This window comes from Anguilla rostrata, chromosome 18 (genome assembly GCF_018555375.3).
Source record: "Anguilla rostrata isolate EN2019 chromosome 18, ASM1855537v3, whole genome shotgun sequence".
Taxonomy (NCBI): domain Eukaryota; kingdom Metazoa; phylum Chordata; class Actinopteri; order Anguilliformes; family Anguillidae; genus Anguilla; species Anguilla rostrata.
In genome coordinates this window covers 15,288,374-15,313,017 of record NC_057950.1, presented here as the reverse complement: position 1 = coordinate 15,313,017, position 24,644 = coordinate 15,288,374, and the positions used below count along the sequence as shown (strand labels likewise).

At 39.8% G+C, this 24,644-nt stretch overlaps 2 protein-coding genes across 3 annotated transcripts in view; one reads left to right on the top strand and one right to left on the bottom strand.

The window, feature by feature from the left end:
• Positions 1-24,644, top strand: part of LOC135245136 (regulator of G-protein signaling 17-like) — a 91,572-nt gene that overhangs the window by 31,039 nt on the left and 35,889 nt on the right. The gene's annotated exons all lie outside the window — the stretch shown is intronic.
• Positions 1,008-15,591, bottom strand: LOC135245132 (mu-type opioid receptor-like). 2 transcript variants are annotated; one of them, XM_064317990.1, is made up of 3 exons: positions 13,913-14,437; positions 3,803-4,170; positions 1,008-2,985 (listed from the first exon to the last, which is right to left on the bottom strand). In XM_064317990.1, the coding sequence occupies exons 1-3, from the start codon at positions 14,167-14,169 to the stop codon at positions 2,459-2,461; spliced, it is 1,152 nt and encodes a 383-aa protein (XP_064174060.1). In that variant the 5' UTR covers positions 14,170-14,437; the 3' UTR covers positions 1,008-2,458. The 2 variants fall into 2 exon arrangements, with proteins under 2 accessions (XP_064174060.1, XP_064174061.1); XM_064317991.1 differs by lacking the exon at positions 13,913-14,437 and adding an exon at positions 15,503-15,591 and having other exon boundaries at positions 1,010-2,985.

The window sequence follows — 24,644 nt, the reverse complement described above, 5'->3', positions numbered from 1 at the left end:
AGTATAATCTCTCCATAACTCCTGTAGAGGGTTAGTATAATCTCTCCATAACTCCTGTAGGGGGTTAGTTTCATATATCTCTGTGTCCTGTAGAGGGTTAGTGTTAGATGCAGCAGCGCGCTCTTTTATTACGTCCCCTAGGCTGTATTTCAGAGGAATGCTTCGTACCTCCCAAAACAAACAGCAGAGAAATTGAAGTGGCAAACCGGATCATTTGATTTGATGGTGGAACCCAATTACAGCCTCCCTCCCTGCACAAATGACAGGCCCTCATTAGATCATAAGAAGCTGGCTGAGGATGCCAGTGACCGCGTCCATTTCTGCAGGTCCTTTTCTTTGGAAGTGAGAGGTGGAAGACGAGGTGCAATTCCTCCTCTGGCTGTTTCACAGAGCACTTATTGCAGATTGAATCACACTGCATGATGCTTTTATGTTTCTGTCATTAGGCTAATGGGAAACGTGAACCTACAGAGGCCATTAGATTCACCACAACTGGCAACCTACCCTGGGCGGATGTGGAGGATAGGATGAACTTTGACCTGTCAAATACCTCGTCTAATCTGAATGGGTCCAGGCTTGACTGTATGCCTGTCTAACATTAGCAGCACACACTGAAGCATATGAGAAGATTGCTATAAGGTCCTTTGCAGATATAACAATAAGGTTTTTGTATAAACTTATTTTTCAGTATTTGACCTGGGCACAAAGCCAGACAGGACACGGATGTGATTTACCCTCAAGGACCCCGCCAGAGTAAACAGATGTGTATCATGCGCTGCTGTAGTGATGACAAAGCTTCCTGCTTTTACAAGCCGTCAAACACACTTTCAAATGTGCAGAGAAAAAAAGCAGAGGGTGGAGGTGTATTCGCTTGTACAGTAAGCACGCAGTAAATGGTCCTTTCGTTCATACAGTGGTGGATGCACTCATTTGATGAACAACCATGACTAAGTAATATTTGCTGTTTTATGAAATACAAAAACAGAGGAAATGCAGAAAAAACAGTAAAAAAAAAAAAACGTATGCAGATAATTGTTTATCCAATTAGTTTATTTAATCTAATTTTATTTATTTAACATTTTTAGGGAAGAATACATACAATTAAAGCACATAGATAATTCTTTTCTTATTACTAGCAATGTGAAGCCTTGAAAGTGTATCATGATCAAAGCAAATATATCAAAGGTATAGGAGTTCCATGCAAATTTACATTACAGAGGAGAATGCATGGCAATCAAAGAACGCCTGTAGTAATGAAGCTCAAAAACACGTACTGACTCCTGCGTTTTATAGCAATGAACTCCTAACAAAGCATTCATTTACAGAGATATATTAGGAAGGACAGTCACAACCAATAAAAGCCTCCAAATGGGAGCATTAATGAGCAGGCGACACATGAAGGGCACCCCCTTGCTCTGGGAAATCACTTTCTTCAGTTTAAGCTCGACACAATGTGTGGGCTCACATTTAAAAGATTAATACAATTTGAAAATTAGTTGCCAATGCCAAAGTATATAAGTGGTATAATGCATAATTAAAAAGAAAAGCCATTACGACACAGCATGGTTGCAGACTCATGCAGTCAAAGAACACATGATGAAATCCAAGAACTCAGAACTAAGATTTTAAAAAATCAAACCACCGGTATCACACTCCTGTGTGCGAGTTGTCTTGGTAACAAAATCATTTTGCAGGTATTAATTTAAAAATGCATACATTATTGATTTTTGTGCCTGTTTAAAATTAAAGGCCTAACTGGGAGAAAAGGGGAGAAACACTGGCACACAAGACATGAAAGATAACAGCGACTTCAGAAATATCAAGTATGCTTTAACACTTTGCCATTTATGAGATATCTCTAAACATCAGGAAAAAATCATCAGTTCAGTACAACACTGGAGATAAGAAGGGAAAGTGGTTTTGTGAAGGGAACAAGAGGAGTAGACTACGCTGTATGTTGCTGTTGCCAGCTGCAAGATTTGCTTTTTAAACTCATTCAGATGAAAAGCTACTTACTGTCTAAGAACAATTGGCAAAGATGAGTGACCTTGAATGTAGGTTCTCAATGACAGGTTTGCACTGGAGTAAAAAGTACAGGATGTAGTGATTCCTCATCTAATTTAAACAGCTGTTACTGCAAAAGGGCAAGGCTGATTATAACTGACAGGTAAACTTTACTTAGCACAACCTTATGAAGATATTTCATGTGTGGCAAACTGGACGGTGCCTAGGAGGAAGATTCTACCAAAAGTCCATCATGCTTCTGTTGCACGCTGGCCAGGAGCTTCTTGGAAAGGCTACATTCAAACAGTGCTCAGGCCAACGTATACGCACAGAAGCCATGTAACAGCCATTCGCCAATGTGTTGTGTCAGATGGTCTGCGCCTCAGAGCCCCGCAGTGACCTGGGTAATCTCAGACTGCACACTGTTGCCAGGTGATGACCCCTTCAGGGCTAGTCATACCTGCTGTCTGCTGCGCTCCAGGGTGTGGCCGCTGGAGTTGTGCTCCCGCGGCGGGTTGCGGGTTCGGACCGAGTTCTGCACCTCCGGGCCCGGGGACATGGGGCTGCAGAACTTGCGGAAGCAGCGCTTGAAGTTCTCGTCCAGAAAGGCGTACAGGACGGGGTTGAGGCAGCTGTTGGTGTAGCCCAGCGCAATGCAGAAGTGCCAGGTGATGGTCTGCAGCAGTGACTTGGGGATATCTACCAGGGCCTTGATGATGACGAAGATGTGGATGGGCGTCCAGCAGACGATGAAGACGGCCACCACCACCAGCACCATGCGGGTGATGCGACGCAGGTTGCGGTCCTTCTCCTTGGAACCTGACAGCATGCGCACGCTCTTCAGCCGCAGGATCATCAGGCCGTAGCACACCGTGATGATGAGCACGGGCATGATGAAGGCGAAGATGAAGACGCAGATCTTCAGCAGCGTCTCCCAGTACCAGGAGGGGTGTGGGAACAGCAGAGTGCAGTCTGTATACCCTGCTGCAACAAAAGATCAGAGAGCAGAGCACACACACACACACACACGCACATGCACACCCACACATGCACGCACATACACACACGCAACCACAGTGGATTGTGTGAGTGAAATCAATAGCCATTAAGTGCAATTTGTCAGAAATACACACTATTTGTTTTGAAGCACTAGATCGAAATTCCAGCACCATAAAGAAAAACAATTATTTCCTTGTTAGTGAGACAGACACATTGCCACTATTTGCACTTGGTGAACATGGCAATAATAAGCTAGTACATGTACATTTAACTGAGTATGCTTTAGCCTGGGAGTTATTTGAATTGTAACACAACCAATAAGCACTTCAGTCTAAGTGAGTTCCAATGGGAAGGCATATATGGGGACCATCTGCTAAACCACAATAAAAAGGCACCATCACCTGTTGAGTAGTCACATACAGTAATAAAAACATTCCCCATTCCCAAAAACAATTGCACAGGTTCTATAACGAACCCTCTTAGGATTTAAAGTGTTGTGAACAAACATCCGAACACGTCTTTGAGCCAAATCACCTGAACCAAGAAAAATGGTAGAGAAGTTAGCGGAGTGCCATATTTACAAAAGTTACCATGGAGGATTCCAAAGGCTGAGCCTTACCAGAAAGAAGGCTGGCTCTGATCAACTGTGGTTGTCACAGTCTGATGAACCTATGGTCATGCTCGTTTTATTGGCCAAACTTGCGGTCGTACTTCTTGTAATATGGGTGATCTTACGGTTGTGCGTTTTTCTAATATTACTCAACTCAGTGTTGTATTTGCTTTTGTCTGGGGAACTTGCCGTTGTACTTGTCATTGTAGTCCTCGATGGTGGATGCCATGACCATGACGGGCAAGGCGATGGCAGAGGACAGGATCCAGTTGCAGACGTTGACGATCTTGGCGTTGCGTGGCGTGCGGAAGTCCAGAGCCTTAATCGGGTGGCAGACGGCGATGTAGCGGTCGACGCTCATGGTGGTGAGGGTGAAGATGCTGGTGAACATGTTGTAGTAGTCGATGGAAATTACTATTTTGCAGAGCACGTCCCCGAAGGGCCAGGTGCCCATCAGGTAGTTGATGCTCTGGAAGGGCAGCGTGCTGGTGGCCAGGGCGTCGGCCAGAGCCAGGTTGAAGATGTAGATGTTGGTGGCTGTTTTCATCTTGGTGTATCTGTAGTGACAACAAAATGAGCGCCGTTTTCACAAACCTGTGGGGCGTGTTGAAGTGAAAAGCTGTTACTGTGCCAAGGCTGGCCTGTGATTAATTCCCGTTTAGCAGGTGGGGAATATTGAGAGTCCATAATAGTGTAGAGAGTTTGGGAAATAAGCATGGATACATCAACTTGTGAAAGTGTATGCTGTATTATTTATTATTCACATATTTAATGTTTGCTATTAAAGTTATGACAGTTCTTAATAAGAAAGGCAGCATGACCATAACTACAGACATCAGCAGGGTCATTTGTAGATTTTTCAGCTTTTTCTCCTTCCCAGGCCCTCTCTTTTCTTTCACAAACGAATGCTAATAGACTGATCCATTGGTTTTCTAACAGAGAGGGGGCAGAAAACTCAGTTCAACAATTTGCTTCTAAATCTCTTTTAAAATGGTGCCTTCACTGAAACAGGGAAACAATGGAGGCTGTTGGCAATTATCTAAACATAATTTAGTAGCCTTTGTGTATTTTTAAAACATGCTACTGAATACCATTTTACCATGGTTAATATTCATTTTAGTAAGAGCCAGTCAGTTGATGTTGTATCATTGTGTTCCTCATTATCAGAGTTTATGTGCTGTCTATTAACTGAAGATGCTTGCTGTACAATGTGCTGTGTGTCAGCTGAAGATGCTTGCTGTATAATGTGCTGTCAGCCAGCCCAAGATGTGGCACTTAAAGCCTTTTGTTTCTGTTTGAATGGCTGATCATACAGTCTACTCTGTCTCTTCAGTTCTTGGCTGTTTCTTTGTCGTGTGGTTACTCTCGTTGGCTGACACTATTCTGCAATTCTGTGTTTAATTCTGCTTTAACCTTATGTTACTTTACCTACTGTGTAGAAATTCCCCATAACCAAGCACAGACACTGTACTGAACATGCTAACTGCTGTCTCCTCCCTGTACATTCATTCACTGCCAGCTAAGTTGCAAGGACTTACTATTTTATTATCAACAATGCGAGACATAACTGATTAGAAGAAATGGCTGCACGTGTAAATGCAGCAGCAGAGAAATACGGCCATTACTCTAAAAAAATTAAATCACTGCTTTCTGCAAGTCATTTGAGCTTCGGTGAAACAAATGAGATTTTGAAGTGAACTCCCACTCCCTTTTAAATTGGCCTTCAAAGTGTATAATGTTTAATTCATTTTCCCCCGCTCATTAGCAAAGTCATCATCTGGGTATGGAATTGTTTCACAGACTCAACACCCTTCCATCATTCATAATAATGAATTCAATATGGATATCACCATTGCATTGCGTATGAAATATTTGAAAAGGCCTATATACTGTAAGCAGCAGGAGTGTTTGGCGGAGAATGGGATTAAATGCCACAGGGCTGAATACGCAAGCATGTTCCAGTGTAAACATCAGCGTTATGTGCAAAGACTCAGTGGCATGTGAGATTACTCTACAAAGGAAAATGAATCCAATTACATGGGGGATACAGGAATCATGATTACACACTTTTGTCTCAGTTTTACAGAAATCCAAAAACATACCTGCAAACAAATAAGACTACCCTTCAGTGACCTGTATAAAAAAAATTTTAATTGCATGGACTCATGTGAAAAATTGGTTTAAAATATCTAGAAATCAATTTTTTTAGTTATCAACTGAATCCAAATTGAGAGTGGATAAGCTGCTATGAGTTAGATATTTGCCCAAAGAGGAGAGGAGGATATTAGATATGTAAATAAATGAAATTTAACAAAACTGACCAAGAAAAACATACATAAGGTAAAGGCTACCTGTTTTAATGCAAACAAACAATTAGGAGGACACACACCTGCAAGACACTGAGTGAATGCAAAAGCACATCACACTGCACATGGAGGCTGACATCAGAGACTTGGAAATCATTTATTAATATAAACTGTCATAAGCTCCAAAGAAGCCTTATAACAGGACACACCCAAAACGTGTGCTTGAAGCTACCCAATGCACCCAGAGGGCATCAACCACAGGTTTATCATCAGACATGCAGTATGAAGAATGAAGTAGCCCCGAGGTCAAAATTTAAGATACATAATGACTAATTTAAATGAATATTAAACCATGAAAGCATGGTGCTCTGTTGCAAACAGGCATTATACCAAGAGTAGCAATTTATTATACATTTGTTAAAAAAAATGAGACAAGACCTCAAAGAGATTTAGAACTAGTGAGGGTTTACAAACATGGGAATAAATTGTTCCAGGGATCTCCACAGCAAGATACAGAAAATAAGAAAAACCAGCAAATCAGTATGTCTCTTAGATCTTGGAATAATATAGCCTGTAAGTTGAATTATAAAAGTGGCTGCAACACGGTCGTTTCGTATAGTGGTCCAGCTCTGTATATGCTGTATTAATCTGAAATAAAACAATAAAGATGTCCAGGGACTTGTATTGACCTCATATACAGCAGATAAATGTTTATTTTATATTCTGTTAACCTCATATACAGCATAATGAATGTGTATTTGATATTATATTAACCCCGTAGACAGCAGATTAATATGTATTCGATACACTATGTTGTAGGCATGTGATTAATCTGATTATTGTGGAATATATATGAAATATATATTATGTCTACTAGAGGAAAGCTCAGTCTCAATAACTGCACATTTAAAGTGAACTATATGTGATGGATAATATGAATCAGGCAATAATCAAAGTCTTTTATCTTGTGGAATATATTGGCTGCTGAATACAGAAACAGGGTAGAAATGTAATGAGGTGCATTAATTTCTTCAGAAGCCCTCTGCATTATTGATCTCTAAATCTGTTCGCAGCTTAATGAAAGGGAACTTGTTAGACTGTGTGTGAGAGCGTTTATAACTATTTACAAAATATCTGATGAAATAATGTAGTTTCTGTACTGTGTCGGTGTCTTCCTCTCTTTCTTATTTATCCTAAATGCTTTAATAACAGAATGCTGCTTACTAATTACAAATCAAGGCTTCCTGGTGGATTCAAAAGAAATCAGCCTTGACTGTAAGCCAGATGCAACGTTGCATTGGTTTCCTTCGAGGTCATTTCTGAATGCGGCTACGACTTAAGTAACACATTCATTGAAGATGTATCGTCAACGGTAAAGCAAGCACATCGCTGTCATATTTTCAGCTGACAGGAAACTGAATTTCACACTGCCATGGCGATCTGTGCTTATCTACAGTGATGAGCGACATCTAATAAACTGAAGCAGCTGCTATATGCCTCTTTATTTAGTTATTCCACCCCTGTCACGGCATGTGCAGGACTTCTGCTTCAGAAGTAACAGGCTGCAGTCTGGCGTGTGTCTCACCACATTGCAAGGTGCTGCAGCTGAAACTAACCCTCATAATCAGAACAGCACATTCGCGGAGAAGTAATTACATTATTTTAATTATTTCATGATGACATCACTGTAAAAACCGTTTGTTACTTGTGAAAGGAAATCATTTCAAACCTTCAAACCTGCTCTAAAATATTTCGGTAACAGCTGGCTGTTTTAATGCAGCCAGCACATTGGATTTTATTCAAGTAAAGGCTAAACCAATGACCGGCTTGTTTTGAGCCACATTAAGTGGTTGGTCGTTTCTGATGCGGGCCCGTCTCAAAGTACTTTTATTTTCTGTTTCTGCTTTCCAGATGCTCTAAACATACTGTAATGACTAACAAATAGCCAAGGAAATGAAGTAATTTCGTTTTACGATGGGTTTTTCATTAGTTTTGGCTCTTTGTGTTTATCTAACTGTTCTACATTTTTTATTTTTTTAAACAGGCTTGCCAAATGTTTTAGATACTGTCTCTTGGAAATAACTAATTATTTGGAGGACAGTCCTTTGAGATTTAAAAAAGAGGCTATTAGTCATGATTAATTTGTACATAAAAGGAGACCAATAGGGAAATGTGCCCTGCTTCATAAAGGCATTGTTACATGTAATTCAAAAGAAAATTGCAATATGCCAATCATAGCAACAGGCTTTTGAAATGAACATAATGAGAAACTGTTGAGCTCTGAAGTGGCAGAGAAAGAGGGGGAGAGATCTCAAATGCTCCTGGACAGCTGCTTTTCTTTTGTGCAAGCTCCAGAGGAACACTGCTCTGGGAGATGAGGAGGTGTTTAATGATGGAGACGAGGTGCCAAATAACATGAGGAGTCTCAAGATGAAGAGTCCGAGCCAACAAAGAGATTAATAATGGAGAAGAAGAGTCCAAGAAAATGATTAATGATGAAGAGTCTGAGACAACAAGGAGGTTAATGATGGAGGAGTCAGAGTAAATGAGATTAATGATGAAGAGTCTGAGACAATGAAGTATTTAATTATGGAGAAGAGGAGTCAGACAAAATTAGATTATGATGAAGAGTCTGAGACAATGGGGAGGTTGATGGAGAAGAGGAGTCTGAGAAAATGATTAATGATAAAGGGTCTGAGACAATGAGGAGGTTAATGATGGAGGAGTCAGAGGCAGTGGGGAGGCTAGTGATGGAGGAGTCCGAGGCAGTGGGGAGGTTAATGGTGGAGAAGAGTCAGAGGCAGTGGGGAGGTTAATGATGGAGGAGTCAGAGGCAGTGGGGAGGCTAGTGATGGAGGAGTCAGAGGCAGTGGGGAGGTTAATGGTGGAGAAGAGTCAGAGGCAGTGGAGAGGTTAATGGTGGAGAAGAGTCAGAGGCAGTGGGAAGGTTAATGATGGAGGAGTCAGAGGCAGTGGGGAGGCTAGTGATGGAGAATGATGAGGATACTGTCAGATGAGGATACAGAGCTTCCTGACAGCCGGTTTCTGGCAATATCCCTGTGTTGTCCATCCATTGGAAATTCCAGCTAGGTATTGCATTGTTTACTGAATTGGTCTTTGCTATCTTACAACTTCTGAAAAATAACTATTGCAATGAGATGCTAATTCTGACCAAAAGGATTTTGACTAATTTAAAAAGTTGTCACCCCGTGACCATAGTTCCAAAGTAGAAAGCTGGAAAAATCTCTATGTCTTGGAAAAAACTGTAAATTAAGTTGGATAGATACCTGAGAGCATGTTATGCTTTGCTGAGGAATTGCTGACGAATTGTATGTAGCATGATGAAACCATGGATGCAATTTTGGACTAACATCATCCTGGTTCCCTACAAATGGGCTTGCATACCCTCTTACTGTTTTAGTATTAGGCTTTTATGTAAAAATATGTGGCCTTATAATAATGACTTGAGTCATTTTGAATGCAGGCACTTAATTGCAAGGTTTGGTTCTTTATAAAGAGATGGAAATCCTCAGATCATTGAACACCAGCTGGCGATAACTTGTTTTGCTGTATGGAATGCCTGCAGCAAAGCTATGATGTCATTGGGGGAGGCGTCCCAGGGCCTGCTGGGAAGGACAGCTGTATCGTAGTGCCAACCAATTAGATCAACAAAGAATAAAAAAAGTCAATAAAAATGAAGGAAATGGTTTGTTGAAACTGCCGTCATTATGCATTACTGGCCACATATGAGGCTTTTATCAGTTAATGATTTGGTGGTTCTGTCTATGAGAGTTATTTCACACAATTTCACCATGACAAACTGTCTGAAATCGAAGCACACCTGCAACATTGGGAAAATGTAAATATTTGGTAGTAAAACAGAAAAGACAGGGAAGGTCACCTGTTGATTAGCCCAACTTGAGTATACGGACAAATACAAATGACTCTATGCCATCCAGCCCTTTGCATTTTATATGGAAAAACAAACAAAAAAGCTTAGTGGAGCCATCAAATTGTTAAATCATTTATGAGCATCATGAGAAAGGGAAGGATATCTTTAAATTTGACATTAATTAAAAATATCTTTATTTCTATACTTGAGGTGCTGTTTTTTTATATATATGTATGAGACAGGGGATAGGGGACAGAGACTGCCACGAGTGTGTCTCTATGGCAACAGAATGCACTGAGCACTGCTTGAATGCACTTTCATTTCTTCCACTAAGAAATTAAATAGATTTTTCTGTAGCTTGAATATACAGATATCTCTAGAGTTGCATTTATTTCCTTTGTAATTTTTGAAAATGTTTTTTTTCTTTTTATTCTACCATTCTTGGATGTACAGTAGCTCTGAAATGCAATGCAAATTTGATGCAGTATCTTGTATTTACAACTTATTTGAACATACCTGACATCTTGTACGTACAACCTTTTTAATACATACACATGCAATATCTTATGTACAAAGTATCATTTCACGTGTGTACAGCTAAAAAATTTTAGTTTTAGTTTGCGTAAATGTCTTTAGCTCATTGCAGAAGACTGACTCTGGTTGATTGATTGCTGCTAGCTGTACACAGGGTGCACTCCTTCAGTAGTACAGCAGAGCATCTCAGAGTACCTCAGCTGCTCAAGAAAAGCAAGGCTTTCTCCAAGAAGCAATAAGACAGGCTGAATCATTTATTAATAATAATAACGGGTGGCAGTGTAGTGCAATGTTTAGGGAACTGGATCTGTAATTCAAAGGGTTGTGAGTTCTGTCCCCAGCTGCGATGCTTCTGTTGTACCCCTGAGCAAGGTACTTAAGTGGAATTGCTACAGTAAATATCCAGCTGTATTAACTGATTCTATGTAAAAGCGTAATCTGTGTCACTCTGGATGAGAGGGTCTGCTAAATGGCTAAAATATAAATGATAATTATTGTCATATGAACCCATATTCATTGTCAAAAGCAGTAGTTTAATACTTTTGAAGCGAGTAGACACAAAAACTCAATTTCAGTGCCAGTGCTGTCTCCGGTGGTGTAGTGCTGAACTACGTGATGATTGCAAGAGAGAGCACTGTCAGCCCAAAGAACGCCTCTTCTCATATTAACCTGTTGCCTAGCAAGGCATTTCCCCTCCAGTAATAGGTCTACGCTCATATGGCTGTACACCTAGAGTCATATGAACCACTCTTCAGCTTGCATTGTACTCACTGACCTTCTTATTCTCTACACAATCTTTTTTTTAAGCTGTGCATTTATGTACTGGATGAGCCAGTACGGTCAGTGCGTCTCCAAAATGAATAGTTAAAAATAATACTGACAAGGTCCACTTGTCTCTTGTTTGGACGCCAGAAACTGCTCGTCTCCCTTTCTGATGTAAGACAGTACAGTATGTACAGTGCCTGAGCGAGCGAGACATAGAGCAGTCTCACAGACCCCTCTGTGAACACACCAGTTCCTCTGTGAGCAGAGATGGAACGGGGGGACTGTACCTATAGCTAGAGCAGGATGTGTGCCTTTTCACTCATCATGTCATTAAAACCCATTCGGCGACGAAAAGAAACAAATATGCCACCCAATGTGTACAGATTTTTTTTTTTAAAACAAACAAAAAAAAAACATCAGATACACGAATCCTACGAGAATCATAACAATAGTGAATTTAAAATAAATTGATTTAATAATTTGTAATGAATAATACTAATAATGCAAAGTACGTTATTGCCAAGTAGTTCAGTAGGCCTACTTTTCTTTCTAATGATATCACATTACAGATTATAGAAGAAATCATTCATAATTTTCATTTCTTCAGATTAGCAAATGCACTGTTGGTCATACGAAGACATATTCAAGGCTAATAGGAATAATTGCTGAACACCACCACAACCACCCCCCCCCCCACCCCACCCTAAAAAAAGAGGAAAAAAAAAGATTTGTTTCAAAAAAATCTGATATGCAATATTAATGTTCCTTATTGATGCCACTATGATGCTATATTTCTGATTAAACGGCTCCTCTGAGAAAAGATGGCTACTGAAAGCACAAAAGAAAACCTATGTGGATGGTTAAATAGTATTAATATTTTATACATACATGCATTTCAGCTGGAATGGAGACTGTGGTGACTTGCGTTTGCACATTTCATATAATTTCCATGAATAATAGAATAACATTAAAAGGTCTATGGGGATAATTCATTTAACGTGATCTTACTTTCTTCACTTGTAATACTTACATTGAAGGTGTCATACAGTGCATGCAGAGAATACCAACGTATTTTGTTACATTGATAGCGTTTGTTGTTAAATAAGTAAACAGCTGGGACCTGATGAGTAGGGTAATTGCCAGATGTTATTTTGCGGACAAGTTTACTGTGGACCAGAGGGAAAGGGTGAACACAGGATATTTTGATCCCACCTAGATTAGTTCTCTGCTAACAGAAGAGCGTACACCCCGATTGTGTGCTAAAAGACCGAACTCACATGTCACATGTCATTCAACTTTTTCACACCCTTGGACAGATTGTTCAGAAGATTCATTGAATTAATGAGCCCTGTCAGTCCGACACGGTGTGAATGGAGCGGGTGGAAGGGTATGCCGAGAAGCAAGGTATTCAGTGGTACCTGCGGTGGAAAAAAATTAAGGAGTACCCTATGAGTTCGACGGTTTTCCACAAACTGTACATCACGCAGATAGTTTGATTTCAAAGGTACTCTATGTTCTCATGCATATGTTCTATATTATCGGTTTTATTATTTTAAATAACTAAAAGAAAATACACACTGGACACACCCTCTCACATGTTCTCTCTTACTGTTTTAATCACTGTAAATGTCAAGATATTCCCATAAATAAGTACATTTATCACAAACAGCGCTCTAAGAGGACTCGAGAACAATCCCGCTCTTAAGGAGTCCTACTGACAAGTGTAGACAAGTTTAATTTACTCAATTTCTACTCTGATTACAAGGGACGCTTATTAATAATATAATTTACCCCAGGTGGGTGGAAAACTGATCTTGCGACCTTCACAGTGTCATTATAATAAAGAGGATCTCGTTGATGAATTTAGTCTATTATTCGTTCATTTGTAATTTAACTTCTTGGATATGAACTGTCTTAAAACACATATTCCGTATAGGAAAGTAATCACAAGCATATTGGGTTGGATGCAGGCTGGCCATTAATATGTGATCATCTGAATTTGAATGAACTAAAACATGAATTGTTTTTATTATTATCAATGTGGTTTTCTATGTGTAATGGTTACGTCCTTGTACAACCTTTTGTAAACAATCACTTACTGTATTCTTCTGTAAGACTATAATTCAAAAACTACAACTTTTGGATTTCTGCCATCAATGCCGCAAAGCGTGCATATATTATAATTTGACACACTTCGCAGTACACAGGAGTGTTTGGTATCTCTTACATCGTGCAACCACTTTTATGTGAAATTAATTCGCGCTGAGTAGCCTTTGTGTAGCAGTGTAGTCACGTAGCTACTTGGGGAACACAAACGACTAGGCTATCTGTGCTCGCAATGCGCCATTCCTTAACAACCCGCTCCGTCTGTCAGTACAGGCTATCAATGCGCACTGTAGCATTAAAACTATGCATGTGAAACGTGAGACATTTTCTTGCTTGCCCTTATTCACCACAAACTATGACCCAAGATCGTGGTCACTGTGGATAAACAGCGAGGTAAAAACAAATCTATAATGGCTTGCAGATACTTGAGGCTACTTACTGTACCCTATTTCCCTGACTAAAAAGCTGTCGCCCAGTGACTCCCAGGCCAATAGCATGAAACATCATCACACATCTTGCAACAGGTGGAACATACATGTTCATTTCAGGTGACATTTCAAGCCGTTTCCCACGAATTTATTATTGTCTGTTGCCATGGTAATTACAACCATCATCAGATGTAGGCAATGAAATTATAGCCAGCCTCTACCGAGTGAGTCGGGGAGCAACCTGCCTGATAAGTTCTGAAGATCTTACCTTATGATGACATACATAACGAGCACGTTGCCGACCAGCCCGAGCACACACACGATTGAGTAAAGGGCTGCAATGACAATCGCGATGACCATGGGAGTAGAACCTTTGTTCAGAAAGTCTACTCTGTCACACATGGATCCATTAGAGTCCAAAAGAGTAGTGTTATTGCCGAAGTTCCGACAGAAACCGGTCCCGTTGATCGTGCCATGGTTTGGGAACAGGTACACGGGTTCCGACGAGTTGCCAATGCTGTCCATGGTGTTAGCCTACTGGATAAGTCGGTTCGCGCTCTTGATAACTGTTCTTTACCAGTAGAGCTGCTGCTGCTAATCACAAACCCTGCTCTGCGCAGATGGGTCAGGCACCAGACACCTTGCCGTTATATTTGGAGATCTGTCCCGTTCTCCTATCTAAGCGTGCGCCTTTGAATTGCAACCTTTATCAATAAAAACTGTTATTTTCCTTCTGCCTGATGCTACAGATCCTTAACTATTCCTGCTAGTGAAACGCATCACTTTCACACGCGTTTTCTCATTTTATTAAGCTAAATGACGTCACTTTATATGCCACCTGACCCAAAGCTGGGGTCTGGAGAAAAGAGAATCGATTTATTTATTGGTACCATTGAAGAAATGTTTTTAATCGATTGTATTTTATTTTCACATTAATCATATTAATTTATGGCGATTATATAAATGCTGTACAGTGCTATGATAAATTGTTGCAAATGCGCAAAACACTGAAGTTGCGCCTCAGATTTAAATGTATGAGGTATTTTACAAATGTACGCGAATGTACACGTTTGTGATGCTGTCATATGAAATTGGAGGAAAGGACTTCAGTAACAGATAAATAAATAAACATTCATATTCGTAATATATCGAGCTGTAAAGTGAGAACGCTGCTACTACACTACTGCCATATGCTAATAGTAATTATAGTATTCAATTACATATCATTAATCATACATTGTTAATACATTATCATGCATGGGGAAAAAACCCAGCTAGCAGATATAGGGTGGCCGCTAGGTCCGCCAACGTTTTGCAAATTGCCACAAGGCTGGGCAGTTTAGCTGAGGATCGGCTCTTAAAACAATGCAAAATAGTCATTCAGTAGTTCGCTAGCGGCAGTAGCTACAATTCGCCAACTAGGGGAGAGTCGATATAAATGCAACAGTTTTTGGATTTTGCTCATTTACTCATTTTTGCTCATTTAATATTTAGCCTTGCACTATTAAATTTTTACTTCAGACAGCCTTGACATGCCAGTTATCATTGCCCGTTTCAATTACGTTCATAACTTAATCGAGTCGCATAGCCTACAATTTAAACCACAGTACATGCTGTCCGATGTTACATTCATACGACCTTGTCATAATTGTAAGAGGGGCGGAAAATTGTCACAGTAAATGTAATGCCCTATAATGTGCATAGGGAAGTTCTTTCTGCGCATAATGCTAATCAAGCAAACACATTTCCAACTGTAATGTGAGACCGCCCACATGCTTAGACCATGAAGCATGAGGCTTTATTTATGAAAATAAAAACTGTGCGCAAACACTGACGCACAAGCAACTTCGTAACTTACCGTGAAGTGGTTAGTGAGTTGTGGTTGCGTCCAAATCGACGAGGAAAGCTGCTTTTGCTTGCCTCTTAACGCCCAAGCTTTTACAGACCGGTCTGGTGTGTGTTACTAATGCCTGTTTCTTTTCCATTAATCACATCGAAAATCCAGAAGATGATGTTATTTGAACGCTGCAAGAAAATTAGCTGAACACTTTTAACATCAAACACTGAACTAACTTAAAAAGTCGAACATGTTGATGAGTACAATCAATATTTAATAAATATTAAATACCATTTCAAATGTCTCAGGTCCCCCAGAAGGACACTAAACATAGATGGTATTCAACACCATCTACAGCAGTGTCCCTAATCGCCAAATCTGAAGCCCTCTTCATGACTTGCCTTGACACCAACCCCTCATTTAACAGCAAAAAAGTGCGTTGTTTGTTATAGCGACTTAGAGGCGGCATAATTGTAACAGTTTTTTGGTCACCAAGCAAACAGTTCCTGCTAAAAATTAACTCAGAAAACCATACTAACAGTTTAAGGACAAGGGACTGCTTAAAATGGTGTATGATTTATTGTAAATAAGGATTTTAACAGAAAAGTTCTTCGGCTTTTTTCGAATATTTCCCACGAAGGTTGTCGAATTGCTCCGTTCTTGGGCACACGGTAGAGGTCTGAATTGGGCGTGTACAAACCTGAAATGGCTACTGTAGCAACAATGTACGAAAAGTACAGTGTTACATTTACAGTATGATCGATGCGTTACATTTATACAAGTCCCACGCTCAAAGTACGCGTAATCCCTGCTCCGAAGTTTTATTTCTGCCCAATGTGTAATGTTGATGGCAACTAATACCAATATACCTTCTGCCATTACCTGTCTATATTTCCGTTAACCATAAAGTATACACATCATGTAAATGCTGTATACATTCAGAACATATTTGTACAATTAGAACTGAACGTGCAAAATATTTACATCCATTTCCGCAATTCCGTGATATTTTGCTAATGATCTAACAAAGAGGCGGGGTCTGAACTCTTCTGGAAGGAGCCAAGCTGCAGCAGCTTCTGGCCTGCAGAACGCATACCACGGGCATGCCATCCACTGGAGCAGTTACTGCTTTAAGGATAGGGTTAGGATAGGCCTACTCCTCTGACTGCGTCTCTCCTTTCTGGGCTACGCAGCTGCCAATCATAATCCAGCTTGTGGGGCTGCCAGCCACTGTTGGCAGTAGCATGGGCAGGATTTATTGGGGCTGCAAGGCAGATCAGTGCTCTGTGTACAAGAGGCTCGCTCGGTAACACCATTCAAAAGCCCCAGCTACAGTTTCATCACAGATCCACTTATACCTTCCATAGCTGTCAATTCAATATGGCTAATTAAAAAGAAACATGTTTTTGTCTGTATTGATTGCACTTTCTTCAATGTTACTATGTGTCTTGTTGTTAAATTGTGTGCTGTTTTAATTTTGTAATTAGTATAATGGGCCAGGCAGGTACTAAAATGCTATGTAATCCAATATAAATTGATTTCAGTTGTGATAATGCAAGTAATTGCGGCATCAATATTTCTGGTAAATCCTGTGAAAGGAAATAATTCTTAAAATGTATTTGAGGCACGTCTTACTCCTGTGAAGACACCAGCCAGCCTTGTTTGCCCTGTTCCTGTGATTCAATTCAAAGCCGTAAGAAGTTGCCGTAATTAGTCATTTCATCTGTTAACACAGTACCTGCCAAAGGCTTTAATTAAAAATATTTCCACTGTGACTTTCAGTTTACGGTCTCCCTTGTGTTCCTGGTGTGATGTCACTCTGACTAGTGTGACCCGAAATCAGACGACCATTTCTCACTCCTTCCCATAAATAGTGTTCCGTCAGGGGCCAAAACATTGCAGAGGGAGTGTTATAAGAGGATAGTAGACTGGTCTGGTGTAGAAAACAAATGTGAAATGTAATGTACTGTATATTGTAACTTTCTAAATCCAAATACTCTGAATGGAGCAGTCAGAATGAAGCTATCGATGATGCATAAAACCTGGGACAATGGAAGCCTGCCTTAAATAAAGGACGCTGAAGAATCAGATGGCTCCTTTAGAGTTTTTTGCACTGTAAATGTGATTTGTGTTGACAAGGCTACATTATTTATGCAACGTACACTGGTAGACAAGGCATTATTCACGTACTATACATGTATAATACATATATGTTATTACAGTATGCTGTGTTGTTATGAATGGGACAATGCCCTTTTTTCACTTGCTTGTTCATGTGCAGAAGCTTCCTCATATGCATGATGTCCACTGAACAGTGGAGACTAATGTGTGACCCTTTGGAAAAACAGCAGAATAATTTCCCTTACCCTGAACTAACAGAGTACATAGAGGACATATAGATATATAGATTTGTGTTTCATCCTGAATCTCTGGGGGGTTATGTGATGTAAGCTGCTGTCAGTGGCCAGAGTGCTTATCACAAATGAGATTGTCCTTAGTTTTGGTGACTTTGAGCTATTCCTGCACTTAGGGTACTATTTCAGCCTATTCCATCCATTTGATAGTCTGTGCTGTAAAAAGTTGCCTGTAACCTTGCACAGAATGTAAATCAGTTTGTGCTCTTCACACACATAATGAGATTGTCAACCTGAAATATTTGGGCTCCTGTATCTTGTGCGCTTTAGTTTCAGACTGGATGAGTGGACTTATATTTCCATCAGTTACAACATTGAAATGTGTAAAAAAAAAAAAAATTAAATGAGGGTTGCTGTTGTGCTTCCAGGTTTTTATTCAATGCAGAGCAGCATGTCAGCCTTCTGCCATATCATATCCTGGCATTTCCAGTACAATTTACAATGCAAACAAGTGAGTGAACCACAGTGCAAAACTCAGGCGTCAAAGTGCAGTAATTTCCCTGAGGAGGAAAGTGTAGTCCCAAGAGAGACAGCGAGTGCAGAAAGTATAGACTCTGAACAACTTGTGAACTACCCTTTTGAACATTAAATTATGTCATATAAACAAGGAAAAACTACCCTAATGAGCAGTAGAGTACCTTACAACATGAACAATAGCAGAGAACCATGAACAACAGGAAAAAGTCTGAAAACAAAAAGAAAAGAAGTTTCACGTAATCAGGTATTGTGGCTGTTAAAGTGCAGGAGAGGGGTGGGGTGGAGGAGCTGTGAGGTACAGTCTAAACTCATACCACATGCAACACAGATCATCAAACTGGCCATGTGGCATGGCCTCGCTGTTAGCTGATTAAACATAATCTGTTTTTGTTATGCTCCTTTGCTAAACTGTGTTTTCTTCTTCAATACCACTGTGGTTAGCACTGTTGCCGTGCATCAAGAAGGCTTTGGATTTGGGCCCCAGGTTGACTGGTTCTTCCCTGTATGGAGCCCCCATGCTCCCCCCTTGCTCGCGTGTCTCCTGTCTGATTCCATTCTAAAAACCATATCCATTTTCTCCAACCCTTCTCCCAGCTGAGGTAGAAATGCACTCACTGGAATGTTCTGAACATAAACAGAAGCCATCATTCCACTGACTCCCAACTGCTACCATCCAGTTAAAGCAATCTGCACTGGGCCCCCACTATCAATCTTCTGATTCCTTTGTGCTGTTATGGCGTTCTTTGACTTATTATAGACCAAGAGCATTCCTGGAGTTCTGCGGTAAATATTTATCTGAGCACACGGTCACTTTGGAAATGTGTCATTTATCAAAAGAAATTTTACGTTCATAACTCAGTGCCTACTTTTTGCATTGGTTCTCAGTAGTATGTGCATCAAAGTTTCCAGAGTGCACTTGAATGCTTCAGCTCTGAATTCCTTATCATAAAGAGTGATTTTGTTTAAAGATGGAGTCGATGTCTCCAAAGCTTCAGTGCATGTCTAACTGAAAGGCTTCCCCTCTCATCACTAACTCTGTTACTTTTCTGCTTTGTAAAGACTTTTATGGAAATAACTATTAAAAACATGATTTGGAGCAACAGGGTCCTTAATAACCTGCTGCTTTTCAATTGAGTTGAAATTAAAAATGAAAATAAGTAGCTCATTAATATTCAGGTTTTGGATAGTTTATCACTGAAGGTCAAGTGGTGGATTTCAAAGTTGAAATATAGCAGCCAAATAACGTTCCACTCAAAGGTGTTTCGGAAAAGTGACCTCTGCTCATTTCTTGTTTTTGGCACAAATTTAAATTCAGAGGACCATCACATTCCCGGTATAGATACTGTACACAGCGATGTGATGCAGTAAATGGAGTTCATCCAAACTAATGCTTCCATTGATCTCTGTAGGAAAAGTAGCTCATATAAACGCCATTACGTGGTGAGACACGATGGTGGGATGGTGAAGGTTTTGGTCTTTAATGCATCCCACACTAAGAGACTATTCCTGCAGAAAATACTGCACAGCAGAAATTCAATTGAGATTCACTGAGAGCCTCGCAGAAGCTCTGTGTGCAAGAAGAAAAGGATTCCGTAAGGAAGAGTGGCTCAGAATTATTCCCAGACAGTGTGAGAAGCTTACACTTACAGGAAACGTTCAGCTAGATATTGATGCTAAATGAGGTATTATCAGCTACTTAAGCAATTAGTGGGCAGCTGGGGGGGGGGGGACCGTGCTTTTTCTTTTTTTGATAGGAGCCTACAACTGTAAATTAATCTTCTACATAGACTTTCATCAGATAAAAGTAATCAGTGCAAAAATGCAATATTTTCTTATCTTTGCAGTATGTTTTGGAACAGTTGGATGAATTACTTATTTATTTATAGTTTCTTGATAGCTTGAACAATGAGTTTGTTGTATGTGTAGTTGAAAGACAAGGTTCGTAGCCTTCGCATTATTCTCATCTGTCAATTCTCTATTTTCAAATTAGTACTCAAGGTCATGTTTTTGTTCTGGTTCTATGACTTGAAGTAACAATGTTCAAACGTGAAAATCACAAAATAATGGCAATGACAAGTCTTGCCCTACATTGTGCATTAGGTTGAGCTGTTAATGAAAAATGATCTGTGCCTGTAAGTGTAAAAGGACTAGCATTACTGGTTAAGATTCTGTTGAACACGAAATTGAGTATCGATATTCTGACAACACCTAAGGTCCGAACAGATTGCAGGAAAAAGCAAGCTGTGACCTGAAAGTGGTTTTCAAGAACAGTTCTGCTGAGTGAGTGGACACGAGATCTTTCAGTCACAGGAGATCCTTTACTAAGAAAATTGTTTATGAAAAGGCAATGAAAGTGGCAGTACTGATCGAACTGCACACTGTATCTATTATGGGAATCTCCACAACCAGACCAGTAGACCTGCACTAATACAAGTACATTTTATTAGTCAATTAGTTTCTTCTCTTAATTTGCAGTTTAATCGTTGATAAATGATGTGAAGTACTAGGAAAGAGATTCATTTTTGCCTCATTCCAGTGGACATTTGAAATTAAAACGTGTGATGCAGTAATGCTGTCTGATCAGGGAAAGGTTCCTGTTCTTATCTTCTTCAGAAAAGCACATCTGCTGTCTAGAATGGTCTTGAGTTTTTCATGCTTCCTGGATATCAGAACATAAGTAAATAAGAACTACAAAGTCATTAACATTTAGCATTCAGCATTGTAATCCAACCTGCATGAAATAAAATAGAAGCATGGAACTTAGAGCAGTGACTCTGGTGGGAGGACTATGTACCAAACACCGTGTGATAAATGCATTATATACTTTGAAGCACTACTACTCTTTGCCAGAGGTCTCTTACAAATCACAAAAAACACCAAATAGTTTTGTTAAGTACCCCTCACCAATAAACGTGTGAACTACCAAGCCAGGACAAGAGCATAGCTGCAATCATCCATCTGACACTACGGTGCAGCTCCAGGACAGATTCACTGAATCATGTCAAGTTCTGTGGAAAGAGGGCACTTGCTCATCGAGTGTGTTTGATTTTTATGGATGTCGCGTGTGTTTGCTCACGCAGTGGAAGCACATTAGGACAATAGCAGAGAGGGAGAGTAAATGGGCATATGGTAGGATGTGGTTCACTCACTTATTTTCTTCAAATGGAGGGCATGAGGAACAAAAGTTTCCAACAAAATCACTTTAAGCGTATAGCTGATTCTTTCTAATGGGATTGTGTTGAAATGTTTTTGTAAAATAGCCTGCCTTAATAAGCTCAGTTAAGCTAATTTAGCCTCCCATGTTAAGATTTAAAAAATGTACAGCCTCCAAGCTGTCATAGTTTATACTTTAGCATTAATCCATATGCTCTTCAGTTTAAAACGAGTATAACAAAAGTGTAACAGCAAATTCCTGAAATCTTATTGGAAACATTTTATTTTAGAAATCCTGAACATCTCTGAAAAGAGGAAAAGTGGGATCATTTTAAGTGGTTTGTGAAACATAAATAACAGTGACAGTCAGAAAGAAAAGTTCCTGGTGTACACTGGACAAATGTGCCATTTTCAAAGCTGGCAGCTTGATATGTATACCTTCTGTCACCCACCAGGGGGAGACATTTTAAGAACACATATATCATGGCAACATGAATCATACTGCATTCTTGTCCCTGTGTGGAGAAAAAGATTCCTCAGTCAAAATAATGATCACAGGATAACAAACATTTTATTGACTAAAATAGTCAGCATATTGGAAGAAACGACAGATTTTCAAAACTGTACGCAAACTGTACCGTGTGATACTACACGTCTTTTATGTACATAATTACTCACAAACAGCCAGTTATTTTCTATATGCTGGGTACCTGTATACATTTTGTGTCAGTACTTCATAGATGGTGTGACCATAATTAATCCCAGACCTAATTATTTATGTGGATTCAGACTGGGTACCCAAGGGCCCTGTGTAAAGTACCCCTCCAGATGTATAATATTTTAAAACCTTGAGAAATATTGTATATTGAATAATTTATTTAATATGGTTTTTCCACTGAAAATGCTCAATACTACTTGTACTAATAATACTTTGTAGCATCTCTACACCTTTACCCTCATTGAGAATGCCATCTATCTATAAACCCATGAATATGCAAATTGTCAGCGCTTCCTGCTGTGGTCCTGGGATACATATAGTAGGCACAGCATCAGGATTCAAAATCTATTTCTTTGTGAAACCCAGCGACGTCTGCATGTGGTCACCTGGAAATGTGTACACTCATTCCCTCTGTGTTGTCAGGTACATCCACATCATTTTTATAAACAATTCCACCCATTTTTGTTTTAGAATGGGATCCCTTGGATAATGAGTGGAATGCAGTACCCACCTTGGAATTGCATCCTAAAACTGCACGGTCAGCCATGTTTAACACACCAACTGTCACTACAGTGTCACTAACTAGTCAGCTTTTTGTGCTCTAAGGTTTCAGTTTACGACATCACTCTCCTGTAATTTGCATATCATTCCATAGTGGACCATGATAAGTTTGACATATTCGTGAGGTCACAAACTTTGCTTGTACGTGCAACTGAGATTTCAGAGAAGTACAGTACTGTCTGCAGTGTAAGAATGTGAAAAAGACACTGGTGAAAAGATCTGTACAAAAGATCTGTACAGAGAGGGCATTGTGTATAGTGTAGAGAATGTAGTGTAATAAATGTCATTATGTTATGTTACATTTTATTAGAAGCCCCTAGAACAAGTGTCATTTTTACTGCCTGCTCTGCTCCAGAATACCAATACTGGCCAAGAGAGTTTGCTACTTGTGGATTTAGTGGTGAACGCTGAGAATGCAGCAATTATTTCTCAAATATTCTTGTAAGAGAAATTATCCTTCCCATCCACAATATTACACCAGTATGTCTTATGCATACCTTCAAGTCTAATGCTGAGACAAACTAAGATAAATAACTGCAATAAAAGTAGCAATGGGTGCCATCTGTTAAATAACACTATGTTAAATAACAAATAACACTCATCCCAGTTTTTAATCAGCACCAATCTCCTCAAGAAACACCTGAAGAGATAGTATGGATTATGGTGTGGACATCATATCGCATCATGAGCATTCGTTGTCTTTTAAAATAGATTTTAAAATTTGTGAATGTTAAACCACTCTAAAAGGTAACTTTGTTTTAAGGTGACATTAGAAATCTGTGGGGTCTTCCTTGTCGAGCTCAACTCCAGGTGAAAGAGGCTGATTTATATCTGCCAGTCTGTATGACCTGCCTTGTAGCTTTGCGGTTCTTCTCAAGTTTAATGAGCATCACTTTTGCTATTTAATTTTTAATATGTGCTGTCACTTTGCTTCAAGGTTAATTAAAAGTTCAGATCTCAGGGGCATGTACATTTGTTTGCATGTGTGCGTGCGTATGCCTGCGTGTGTGCATGTCTTTCCTCTGGAACATCATAAAATAGAGCACTGTCCTTCCACATACGCACTCGCACACACACGCATACACACACTTGCACACACACAGACACACACACACACACACACAAGGAAAAAAACAGTGCTCTTCTTCCCTGCCCCCCACACACTGGCAAAGTGTTTTCTGAAAGGATAACCTTCTTCCCCTTTTAAAAGGAATTTGAGCTTCTCTTGTACTCTATTAATTATCTTTGATCTCTGTCTTATCAGTATATAACCATACATACTCTTGGGGAAAAGGAGTATGCATCGTACTCATCGTACAGGCAGAGAGTCAGTCACTTGCTGAGCTCCACATTCTTTTCCTGTTTTTTTCTATCAGCTCTTCCCCTTGCACTTGTCATTGAGAGATAATAAAGCCTTTCTGAAAGGTATTTGCCGCCAGAATCGCCCCTGGTGATATTTACATATCTGAAGAGCTCTAAATGTCACTATCTGTAATGTCGCTTGCAGGGATCTTGCTGGAAATTCAAGTGATGCAAGAGAAGTGGCTTTCATTGTCGATGTGGAATGCACCCTTTCCTGGCTTTCCTGGCGTTTTTATGTGACTGAATTTTTCTGCGGAAATCAGTACCGATACACGACCCTCCTGTAAAGGTGTGGGAGCCACAGTGCATTAAATCTTCAGGAAAATAAATCATGACTTTTTAATGTAATTGTTTTATGTTATTACTCCATGGAGACAACATTTTCAATGGTGCTATACGTTTCTATTGTTTAGAAATGACAGTATATTCAGGATATGGTCATATTTTTTGCTGGACCTGGTATTTATTTATTTTGAAT